General features: G+C 45.9%; 1 protein-coding gene across 1 annotated transcript; it reads right to left on the bottom strand.

The window, feature by feature from the left end:
• Nucleotides 1-1,041: 1,041 nt before the first annotated feature.
• On the bottom strand, nt 1,042-4,326 carry EIF1 (eukaryotic translation initiation factor 1). Its single transcript, XM_066628403.1, has 4 exons — nt 4,167-4,326; nt 2,310-2,473; nt 1,962-2,063; nt 1,042-1,732 (listed from the first exon to the last, which is right to left on the bottom strand). Exons 1-4 carry the CDS (start codon nt 4,195-4,197, stop codon nt 1,688-1,690), a joined length of 342 nt encoding a protein of 113 aa, XP_066484500.1. The 5' UTR covers nt 4,198-4,326; the 3' UTR covers nt 1,042-1,687.
• Between the last annotated feature and the right edge of the window lie 8,254 nt (nt 4,327-12,580).

Genomic DNA, 12,580 nt, shown 5'->3' with positions numbered 1-12,580 from the left:
CAGGGGTGCCCACACCCTGGCCCCAGGGCCACTTGCAGCCCTTGGGGACGCTCAATGTGGCTCACGGGGAACCCCCCGTCTCCAATGAGCCTCCAGGGACTTGCTGGAGCCTGTGCTGGCCTGACACAACTGCTCTCATCTTGAGGGAGACTGTTCAACCTCTCGCATGAGCTGTGGAATGAGGGCTCCCTACAATGCTTGCTGTTTCACAGCTGTGATGCAGCAGTGCCAGCAATGGAAAGGTCAGCTTTGCTCTGTGCAAGACCTTTTATAGGCCTTGAACTATTACAAGATCTTCATTAATTCATATGTTCCATCTCTAACAATCATTTATGCAAATTTATGTATTCAAATTTGAAGTGTAAATTAATTCTTTTTTCCTGGCCCCCGACACATTGCCAGAGAGGTGATGGGCCCTCCTGTCAAAAAGTTGGGACACCCCTGCACTAGAGGAAAAAATACAGCAGCACTGCATGCTTCTATCAATTACTGAATTGCTTTAAATAGTACACTACCCAACTGGTAAGTTTAAGCAGATCATTTAGGAGAACCATTTGCTGTTGGAACATGGTTGGGATTCTGCTTTTATACACAGGGCTGCCCAAGTGCTTCTGCACAATACAGAACTAGATTTCTTAGCCTTCAACTCTAAAAGTTTTCTTGTGTGGTACAGCTCCCACCAATCTAAATATTTCTAAACAGAGTCCTACCAAGATCCCCAAATCCAGATATTGCACTAATGTAGTAAGTCACTAAAAATCAGCATTGTGATGCAACTGCCAAAGCAGCAGGTTAATACTCATGCCAGGGGAACAAGTGCCAGGTTGGGGCACTCCTTTGTACTATTTTCTGGTCCCTGTAACCAAGACATCTTCTGATCTCGAGACTGTCAGATCAAGATAGACCAGTAAACAGAGCCAGAGGCACTCTCCTGTTCAGGTGGTACCCAGCTCTTTTGGCAGCTAAAACCATGAGAACTTACAGCATCATCTGACTGAAACTCCACCAGATCTTAACAGGTAATTGAAAGTACAAAGAAACTTTTTCAAAATCATTTTTATTTAAATAACTGTTTAAATACATTACATAGGACATCAGGACTCAAACCAAGAATTCTTCTGCTTCACATGGTCATTAGTTGTTAAACTAGCATTTTGCAGCAACATGGTAGTTTAACTGCTCCCTATTGCAGTGTGCCCCTGGCCACAGCACAAGAGGACTATGGTTTCCACATCACCTAATTCCTCTGAAGGGAAGTTCCTTCAGATATGAGAAGCTAATTCAGACCCACGCCCTGCCTTCTGGTATTTAGTGTCACAGTTCGTTCAGGACAAGCACTTCATTCTTGGCCTCTTTCTATGAGGCTGGAGATGGTATGATCAAGTTTTAAGCAGTCCCCAACACAGCCAAGAAGAGCCATGGCGTTTTTATCACAGATGTCTCATGCAGAGTAAGCTTCTGGCTTGACACCACCACAACTGGGCCCGGTTTAAATGAGGGACAGCAAGACGAAACATGGGCTCTTGTCAGTTTATTACATTGCTGAGTTACACTAGTTCAGACTAAAGGGAACCTGATGGGATTACATTATGCAAGCTGGCTTGTTTTTAAACTAGCAACACAGGACATGGGGAATTTCTCATTGCAGGGAAGTCTTCTCCCTTGAGAACTTGGCATTCACAGGCACTTAAAACCCATGGACCTTCAGCTGGTCATCTTTAGCCAGTCCAATCTGCAGAAGGAAAAGTCAGATGTAAGCATGGCTTCAAATACCATATCAAGACAATTAGTCAACAGATTAAATGTTGTTCTGATCACCAAGAGGCAGTCAAAATAGCCATAACCCATTCCAATGCAAGACCCAGTTACTTCCAAACTCCCTAACAGTTAACTGAAGTTCACAATTCTGTTTCTAAAAGCAAGAACATTAAACAAGCAATGCCTTCTGTAGAGCTGCTCACCTCAACGAGAAACTGGCATATGTTCTTACGCTGGTCCCCTTGAAGCTGAATCACTTCTCCATACTCTGGGTGCTCAATCACAGTACCATTGCAGGCAAACTTCTACAAAGACAACAAGAAGTTGGTTGTAAAAATAGCAACACTTTACTAAAATGTGCTCTAAGCAGAGGTGTCTGTTTCCAATGAGTAAGATAGGTTTACAGTCTAGGTCTTACTGAACACAATGGGCTTACTTCTGAGTAACATAAATAACAGTTTTCAAACACCTCTAGTTTTGAGTCTGAGGTACAGAATACCTCTGGAAAGCCAAGTGCAAGATTTTCCCTCCAGCACAGATTCAGTACTCACCTTCTTGAAGGCCTTCACCAGTTTCTTTTTATCATAATCATCGGCAATACCCTGGACTGTGGTGAGGGTTTTTCTGCCGTTTCTCTGCTGGATCCTTATATGGATGTAGTCCTCAGTCCCAGCAGGAAGTAAGTCATCACCCTTACTTGCATCAGCAAAGGGGTCTGAATGGAAAGAAAAAAACATTAAAAGGTTACACATCCTGTACACTATATGCCTCTAATGCAGTGGTTCCCAAACTCTTTAGCATCTGGACCCACCTAAGAAAGGCTTCACTTTGTCACTCAGGCCCCTGCAGCTATAAAACAGTGGTTGGGTAGCAGAGTTCCCCCCCCCCAACTAGCAGGCTGTTTAGCCCTTGATGCATAGATAGCCTGATCTGCCTTGCCAAGTTTCACAACCCATCAAAAACTGAGTCATGACCAGGGTGACCAGTTGTCATAACCACAAAAGAGGACAAGGCACCCCCAAGTGTAGAACATCCAAGAAAAATGTAAGGCATGACAATAGATAATGCTGCTTTTGGTGTGGTTCAGGTAAACACTATATTACTTATTATTAAGTTTAAAACTATAACACAATTTATTATGTATGATTTGTTAGTTACAAGAAGGTTGCCTGCAGGGGTAACTCAGAGAAAAAAAATTTAAGTTCCCTTCTAGGACACGAGGCTAAAAATGAGGACGTGCCCTGGAAAAGAGGGCACCTGGTCACGTGGCGTGTCGTTGCATTGCTCGTTGTGCTGCCGGGCAGTGTGGGCAGCGTGTCCTTTTCCTCAGGACATCCCCTCTTCTGCCTCGTGACCTGGAAAAGAAGTTCACAGCCGCCCTTTTCCCTGTGAGTGGCCCACATAGGCAGTGCAGAGCCTTCCTGCAACTAGTACATTCTATGCTTATATAGTTTTAAAGCCACACAGTGCTTCAATTAACCCCATGAACTCCACCTGTGAGTGTGTGTAGCTTTTATTTTGTGGTGTCCTGCCTTTTTCTTGGAGGTCTACATTTTGGGGTGCCGGTTCCTCTTCGGCGCTTATGACTTCTGGTCACCCTGAGTGTGTGGGTCGAGCATCCGGCCCCAGACCCAGCCTTCAGGAACTGCTGCCCTAGTGCGCAAGCAACTGCCAAGTGTGTGGTGAAGCTGCCCCAAACCTGATAAACAGCCTGCAAGCGCCTACAGCGGTCATGGACCAGGCGAGCCCCTTCCCACTAAGGGACTGAGCGCACAGCACACCCCTCCCCCCAAGGCTGCCGCTCTCACCCCGCATGTCCCCTTCCGGTCGGCAGCTCCGCTCTCCCTCCTCCGCCCCACGGGCTACACTTCCTGCTGGCCCACGTGACCGGCGCTGCGGCCGCCCCTCGCCGCTCCTCCAGAGGCTGACGCAACAAGCACGCATGCGCAGCTACGTCACTGAGGAGGAGGGGAAGGAAGAGGCCGCGGGAGGAACAATGGCGCAGTCCCCCTCTCTCCCTCCCCCCGCCAACGTTCTTCAGGCGCGCGCCTCCTGCCAGGCCTCTAACGGCCCAGCCTTTACATCCGGGCACTTTCTCCTCCACTCCCCCTCCCGTCGAGCCCATACTGGCTTCCTTCCAGGCCTCCCTTCAACGTTCTATCGTGCCCCTCGAAAGCGACTTCGCCCTTATTAACCCCCCCCGTGAAAGGCCCGCCCCCAGCAGGAGAACCCGCCCCATATCGAATGTCTTCAACCGCCCACCCCACCAACGGCCCAATGCGACCCCACCCCTCGCTCAACGTTCGAACGAACGTTCAACGGCCAACGCCCTCCTCCCCCCAGATGCCCGCGCGCACCCCCTCCTCCTCTCCCTCCTCCCATCGCGCTTGCCCGGACCCCCCCCTCACCGAAGGAGTGGAGGTTCTGGATAGCGGACATACGACGCGCTTCGCTTCCCTTCTTCCCGGTCGGAGGCAGCAGTTGCGGCGGGGGCGACGGCACCAAAGCTTCGAGCCGTGCGGAAGAACGCCAGAAAAAGGACAAGGCGGCAGGAAGGGCGGAGTTTAGCGGCCCGCGGTATATATAGCGGGTCTGCTTTTGTGACGTCAACGCGCACCGGGAGGCGCGAGACGGGATTGGTTAAACGGAGGGGGGGGAGAAGTGGGCGGGAGCAGGTTTGACGTCACTCAAGCCCCGCCCTGCCTCTGCGGCCCCTCGTGCGCATGCGCGTTTTTCGAGGCAGGCCGACGAGGATTGGGCCGTACGTGTTTTATAACGTCTGTGAACAACACGGGGGGGGGGCCTCGCCTTATGACGTCAACACGCACCAGGGAAAGGAGCGAGGCCGGCGCGAGGAGACACCCTGCGTCTCCAACCGCCGCATCCGAAGGCGCACGCGCAGTTTGGGAGGGGGCCCTGACAGTTTGGCGTATGCGCAGTTAGAGGCGGCGGCTTGATGGCATGAGGAGGGTGAGAGTGGCCTCCAGGGTTGTGTTGCCTGAAGTGAGGCGCGGGAGGGCTGGAGGCCTCGGTGTGTACAAGCCGGCCGAGGCGGTCGCCCTCCAGCATTGCCTTGAAAACTCCAGTTGAGCATTGAAAGGCATTTTTAACAGGCTCCCCAGGGATTTTCAGGCTGGGAACTGAGAGCCCCTTCCATGTCTATGCAGTTCTACTCAGAGGTAAGTCCCATTATAGTCAATGGGGCTTCCTCTCAGGAAAGTGAGATTGCAGCCTGAAACCCCCCAAGAAGAGCTTCAGGCAGGTCTGGGAGCCCCAGGGTGACCAGGTACAATGGAGGAGAGAGCCATACCCTAACCATGCAGTGTATAGAAGAGGGAATTTGGGCAGGTGCAGCACAACATGGAAGGGTTTGAAAAGCTGCACCTGCCCAAATTCTCTCTTCTCTACAATGGTTAAAGGTATAAGCACTCTGTCCTCCATTGGTTCTGGTGACCCTGGGGAACCCGAACTGAGCCTATACATGGATAATAGAAATGCACTTTGCACAGCCCCAGAGTCACTGTCTTTTTTCTTTTTTAAATTATGCTGCAATAAAATACTTTTTATATTATGCCAACAATGAATTTTAGTGGCCTCTGTTAAGTCAAAATCTGTAGGGTGCTTGCATTTTGGTGAAGTTAGATATTACAGTATTACACACCACCAGATTAGTTTTGAAATGCTAAAGTTCAAAATGAAATTTGTCTACCAGCAAAAAGGCTCCTTTCCAGGTTAAAGTATAAGTGATTCTTGTGTTTTAAATTGTCACGTAACACCTCACCTTGCAAAGAAGTACTCACCATTTCAGAACTTGTGTAAATCTTACATCTAATTCCCAGGTAAAATATTTCTATATAAGTCTGCCACATTTTTTCATCAGAGTATGCTTATAGCAACTGCATTACAGGCAGAAATTCAGCGTTAAGCTTTTGCTATCAGCTCTCTTCATGCCAGAACAGCCAATGCCTGTTGAATTTTTGACATTTATGAAGATGTCATAGGACTGAAGGAGTTGGGAAAAGGTGGCAGCTTTATCTGGGCTTCAGCTCTGGCTCACCTTAAATGTCTAAGGGTCCAATCCTATCCAATTTTCTAGTGCCAGTGCTGCTGTGCCTATGGGGTATGCACTCCTTCCTACATAAGAACATAAGAACAGCCCCACTGGATCAGGCCATAGGCCCATCTAGTCCAGCTTCCTGTATCTCACAGCGGCCCACCAAATGCCCCAGGGAGCACACCAGATTCCTATGTTGGGGAAGCAGTCTTGGAGGCCTCCTCAAGGTATGAGAACATTTGTTCCCTTACTTTGGGGCTGTATTGTGGCTGCCCTAGTACTGGAAAGTTGGATAGGATTGGGCTCTAAATTATTTCAGCACCTAGCAGCCTATTCAGGTACTATGTCAAGCAGATGCACACACAATGACTATCGTGCCCTATTCACAAACTGATAACACACCTGCTCTTAGCTGTTGCAGAAGGAATAGATTATTACTACAAACTGTGGTGTCTAAAGATACATTTGTCAGTCCTGAAGGGTCACTATTGGGGGGGGGGTTAGAGACATGAGACAAATATGTGGTGGCATTGGATATTCTTCCTCCCTTTGCTTACCTGTGTATGATGTATTACCCTTTCTCCCTCTGTAGGGGTGGTGAGATAGAGATTCCAGTTGGGTTCCTGTCTATAGAGTCCTCCTGGGGCAGAATACTTGCACCAAGTATTCTGAGAAGATAAATCTTAAACTATCTTCCCATAAATGTTGTGAGGGACAAGAGGTTGTTTGGGCAAAGTGCTCCTCATCCCTCCCATATCAGGCTCCAATCTCCTTTCTGTGTTGGCCTCTCTGCTGCCAGAGTTGCACTGGTGTCCAAGTGACATCCAAGCTACCTTGTTCACCCCATTTTTTTTGACATTGCACAGTACACTGGCATATTTCGAGGATAGAATTGGGCCTGAATATACTTTTGGTATCAGTGTTATAATATTAGACCCTGGTATAAACTCCAGAGATAATCCTGTGGGCAGCCAGAAGAGGAAGAGACCTAAACTATTCTTCCCTGTAGCAAGCATATAACAAGGATGTTGTGCAGAATTTGCATCTCAGTGCAGTTCAGAAATAGAAACATCTAATTCTGCTCCTTCATCCTTTTAATCCATCCAGTATCTTAGTGGTTTATGCCAGTTGTCCTTATAGAACCAGACAGTGTCTCATCCTTGTAAAGATTTAGTTAGCCTTATCTGCTCAGTGGGTAGCTATCTGAACTGAGGACACATTGGGGATCTTGTTAGCCCTATCCCTGGGTCAGATTCTAAACAAACAAAAGCCATGCAAGCGTATGTCCCAGAACATATGAAGTACCGCCTCAGACAGCAACTAGATTAGCCAATGGAACATTGCAACAAAAATAGAAACATGGTGGATTTTGTGAGTTCCTGAGCGTTATTTTCAGAAAGAACTCTTAACACGGCATGAATCTGTTAGACTTCAAATGCATGACTTTCTGTTTTTCAGTATGCATGTACCTTCTGACCTCTGTGAAGCTGGAGGGCCTCCATGTTACAAATCTTTTCCCCAATTTAGCCAGGCACTAGAGTGGCATCTATTCCTACTGTGAATTCTCCTCTTCTGCCATATTCTCCTTTCCAGTTATCTCAAAGATTCATGTATGGTATAATACTGCCAACTACCTGGGCTTCTAACAGGGACGTTTGCTCTGCTAGAGGTTCTCTTTCTTACATCCTCATAGTCTGTGTCTCTGTGGTCAGTTGTCAGTCTTTCTTGAGTGATATAGACCCTGATACCCCTTTACTCCCATGGTACAACAGTGCAGAGGAACATCTGGATGTTACTCTTCTATGTCCCCCAGCTAGAACCAGAAAATGACTGGAAAAACCTGTCACTTGTTTTGTCTGAAGCTCAGAGCACACAAACAAGCCCTCAGATGTGGACTCAACCTTGCAACAGATTGACTTTAAGTCATTCCTCAAAAGAATGTAACATAGTTGGTCACGATAAAGCTTAAGGAAGGATTAACTCTTTCTGTTTAGCATAGGTTTAGGTGTCCGGTGCTTGTGTTTGCAAGCACGTGTAGTTGGTTTATGCATAAAGGAAATGCTATTTTTTATTGGATCAACTCAAGTGGGGTTTAAGGATAATGCATGCCAACTTTTGGGATTCATCATGCTAATGCCCTGGCATTTCCATGTTCCCAGCCTCACAGTGTGAGTTAGACATTACTTATCTGAAAAACATAAAGGAAAAATTCAGTGCAGATATGAAGAATTTACACTGACATAATACATTCTGGTGGTGCCACACCACTGTCCACACAACAAGGGCCAAACACCAAGCCTGTCCTGGCAAAGCGACTGGCACAGTATTTCTTTGTAACACCTCTAGCATCTATAGAAACACTGACATAGCCTGTTATCTGTAGAGTAGTATCTTGATAGCAGTGCGTCATTGCCGTGACATCGGTGCGTCATCTGTATGTCATTACTAGGATGTCAAGGAGCCATTCACTGCATCCAGTCAGCCCCAACACTGGCAGCCAGAAAAGCACTGTCAGGGTGAACTCAGCAAGGCTCATTTATCAGCTATAAGGAACTCTTTTGCCATGGAAGGGACAAGTTGCAAGGAGAGCCTCAACAGCACTTAGACAAGCAGGGTACCTGCAACTAACTGCACAAAAACACATGCTGGGAGCCAGGTGAAATGGGTTTGAGCCCAGCCAAGAGATTTGCTCTTGCTAGGACACCACTCACTTTTTCCAATACTGGCCAGAAACACCAATAGCAGAGGCAAAAGAAGAGAAGCAGGTCTAGAACCCGCTCCTGTTTTATCTTGTTCACTTCTGCGACTAGCCCCTAGAAAACACATTCCTTCCAACCAGATTTTCTACTCACAGGTTTGTCCTTTTCTACCCCCTTTATAAGACTCTCAGCCTTGGTGATTAGAATAACTCGCATCAGGAGATCAAAGAAGGTTGTTCTGAGCTTAAGGTCAGAGCTCTTTACTGAGACAGTATTGGATACATAACAGGTTTTGTTTGCCACAAATATTCTTACGGTTTTGAGAAACTGGTGGGGGAGGCACAAAATGGCAAAAGTTCCACAGTTGTTTCAGAGTGTCTTTACAGTGCAATCCTAGGAATGCCTGTTCAGAAGTTCCATTGATTGCCTCTTTGTGCAGTTAGTTGAATAGTAGCAGCATTTGTTTTTCTCACCAGTTGTATTTATTGCTGCATTCTTTTAAATTCCACTTTCCAGAGCGTTCCAAGTGCTTTACAACAAAGGTGGCCAGAGGAACTGCCAAGTGCAAGTTTAAGACATATTTATAAATGCTGAAACCAAGAAAGTGACACAAAATGTTTGTAGCATCTTTCTAAAAAAACAGCATATGTGGGAGCTATACCTCCATAAGAGGTAAAGGTTGGAATATCTTGTAATGAAAGTCCCTGTGGTGTTTCAGGCAATGAATTGCTCAGCTGATGTGATTGGGGGTTTGTGGGAATCCAACACAAATTAGTCTCCCTTAGAAGCTGATTCGTAAGTCTTTGATTGCCATCTTACCCTCATCTTAAGTTCATCTGAGTAGTGCTTTTGTCTTAAAATGGTTCTTGACATTTTGTTAATTCAGCTTCTTAATCTGAACTATTAATTGTTGTTGTAGCCATAATATTTGTTCTTATTTTTTTTTTTAAAGCTGTCTTTCCATTCTTTAAAAAAAAAAACACCATAAGCATGGTTCCTCAAGATCTCAGAACAGCATTGGAGACTTCCAAACCTTCACTTCCAAACCTTCACTCCTCAGGTACATTATCATATGTTTGACACTCCTGACTTAGAAGGAATCACTTTCCCATCCTCCAGCGATCCAAGATGAAGCAAATTATCAATTGAAGCAAGGAGCCCCTGAAACTTGGTTTGCTGTCCAGCCATCTGAAAAGGCAGGAGATCACATCAAGACCTGTAAATGGAGTCTGAAGGGAAGAACGTTGCCTTAGTTCTATTTAGGGAAGACAACAGAAAAGGATTGAGAGAAGCAACCTGCCATTGAGTTTGCTGGATTATGGAGTCTGCTAATTCCACCTTGGTAATTGCTCTTCCTTTTTTGGGGTGTGTGTGGAGCAGAGGCAGCACGCCTTTAATAGATGTTTTAGTAGCAGAAGTTCATCCTAGACAAACCACACAAAAGGGGGGGATGGGTCATCCTACAGTCTTGAGCCCCTTCCCTCAGGTAGAGATTACTTGAGGTCATACCAAGTTGCTTTGGAGTCACCTTCCTATAGGAAATGTCTGCTTAAATGGCATTCTGGATTGTTCTTGCTTCTAAAAGGGGGTTAATAAATTCTCTGAGTTACTAGTCAGTATTCAATGGGTATGATGTTTGTTTATAGCAGGTTTAGTTTTTTTTTTAATTATATTTTTTTTGTGGTGGTCCTGCAGGAAGAAGAGCAGGCCAAAGAGAATGAAATGTTTCTTGCTTTTCCCTTTCTCCTCCTGTTCTAAACTGCTTCATCCTGATCCCCTGGCATAAGAAGGCCTTGTCACTTGCTGGATCATGAACCACAGTCACAAATTGGAGGCACATCCAAATGCTATCATGTTGTTAGCTGGTACGTGGGCAGCTCAATCCTAAACTGTGCTGGTGGAGAGGGGCCACATGGCCTACACTGCATCCAGTGCAGTGCAGCCCAGGAGGTGACTGGAGGTCTTAGGGTAAAGGAATATATTTCCTCTTACCCTGGGTAAAGCCCCAGCTGTTCCTATGGGGCTTCTCAGAACCACCCCAGCGATTTAGCTAGCGCAAAGGAAGCCCATTATAATGCTGGGTAGGCTGGGAAGGGGGTTAAGATATGGAAGAAGCCCGCTCCGCCAGTCCCACGGAGCAGGGACTACAATACATTTCCTTTGCTATGTATTGAGGCTAGATCAAACGCACGTGAATTGAGCATTCCACCCTGTGTAACCACCTGCTCCCACCAGCCATTCTTTCTCCTTGCACCTATGCATAGCCTTCCACTGCGGATTCTCATTCTCAAAATCTTCTAATGCAGTGCGTGCAATTTTTATTTTTTTGCTTTTTAAACTGACAACTTGTCACATTGTATGCATCCAAGTCTGGAAGTTTTCTGGATACAGTACCCATGCCCATCAGCAAGGATCCATTCCTGCTCTCCCCCTAGGCTTGTTTTGGTACCCTGGGCCAAATGAAGAATGCCTCCTCTACTAATAGGGGGTGGGGGCTTAATGTATTACCATCAGTGCATATGGTTTCTTACATAAAGAGAAAATAGAGCTTTCTGTCTCTGTATGGTTGCAATCTAAATTTCCACCGTAATGGAGAGGGGAATGGAGGGGAGGAAAAAGAGAGGCATGGGGAACAAGTGTCTTGTAAGTAGCATTTCTATATTAAGTAACTGCAATCTCTTGAGCAGTTTTTTGGAAGTCTTATTGTAATCTATGGCTCTGCTTCAGGCCTGCTCTGGAATAAAATATTTGTAGATTATTTAGTTTGTTTTTTTTTCATTCAGCCTGTCTCCTATTTGGTGTGTATTTTGAATGGTGTCTTGTGTCACTGCAAGGCCCATTGCTGTTTTGGAAATGTTGAATGGAATGTGTTGCCGAAACCAGTACTTGGGATTTTCCATGTTATTTTTTTTTATGGTTTGTGAACTCTAGCCCATGGAAAATTCTATATACTGGAAAGTTCTCTATACTAATTCTGATGTTTCCAACATTTGCCTCCCCCCCAGTCTGCTGTGTTAAACATCCACATTTTTATCTGCACTACCCTTTTCAGCATTCCTCCCTTCAAACTTCAGTGTGGGTGTTGGCCAAGAGGGACATTCAGAAAAAAATAAGTGTACTGTAGTGGGCTTTCCAAGTCAGAAAAATCCTGGCACCTCCTCCATGGCTTCATCTGAAATTTATTGAAAACATACCCCAAACGTTGAAGGAACATTCAACATTGTATTAGGACAGAACAGCAATTTTCAGCCACTGTGCCATGGCACTTTGGTGTGCCATGGATGGTCCGCAGGTATGCTGCAGGAGTTTGGGGGAGGGTCATTTATTAGTAGGGCCATTGGGGGGAATGCAAGCCCCCTGCCAGCAGTACTGTGTGCCTTGTCAATTGTCCAAAAACAGATGATGTGCCTAGACTATTTTAGCACTCTGTTAATGTGCCATGAGATGAAAAAGGTTGAGCATTGCTGAATGTCTCTTCAACATTTTGGTTATTTTCAATGAATTTCAAATGAAGATTGTGTGGAGATTAGATAAAGATATGAGATGTTTAAAAATCCTATCTTTGATCAAGTCATTTCTGTACAACACTGCATCTACGCAACAGGGTTCAAATGTGTACACCTGTGGGCTGAGCAGAAATAGGTTTTAAGCTCTTGGCATATCTTCTCAGTTGTAAAGCCTGTTGTCATTTGCCAGGCAAATGACTTTCTCTTCAGGTCATGGCTCACACCCATTTCAAGACCCACCTGGCTGGGCCAATTCTGAACCCTCAGTATTGGTGGCAACCAATGCATTGTCATGGAGTGGGTAAAAACACATGGGGAGCTCAGTGCATGGTTCGTCCCATGGCCTCCAGCACTGCTCCTTTCACTCAAATAGTGAGCTTCTGTGCAGCACACGTGCATGAAGCATGCATGTTCGTTGTTTGCGTTAAATAGTCGTTTAGACATGTTAGGGAGTTTTAGCCCAATCCAGTTTCCACGACTTGGAAGTTATGACTATCTGTCATTCACACCATGTATTTCCTGTGGGTCACTTGGTATACCAGTCAAACAAATGGAACTGCTCT

This window comes from Tiliqua scincoides, chromosome 5, assembly GCF_035046505.1.
Source record: "Tiliqua scincoides isolate rTilSci1 chromosome 5, rTilSci1.hap2, whole genome shotgun sequence".
NCBI classification, from domain to species: domain Eukaryota; kingdom Metazoa; phylum Chordata; class Lepidosauria; order Squamata; family Scincidae; genus Tiliqua; species Tiliqua scincoides.
Note: the sequence above shows the minus strand (reverse complement) of the source record. Positions and strands in the feature narration are given on the sequence as shown.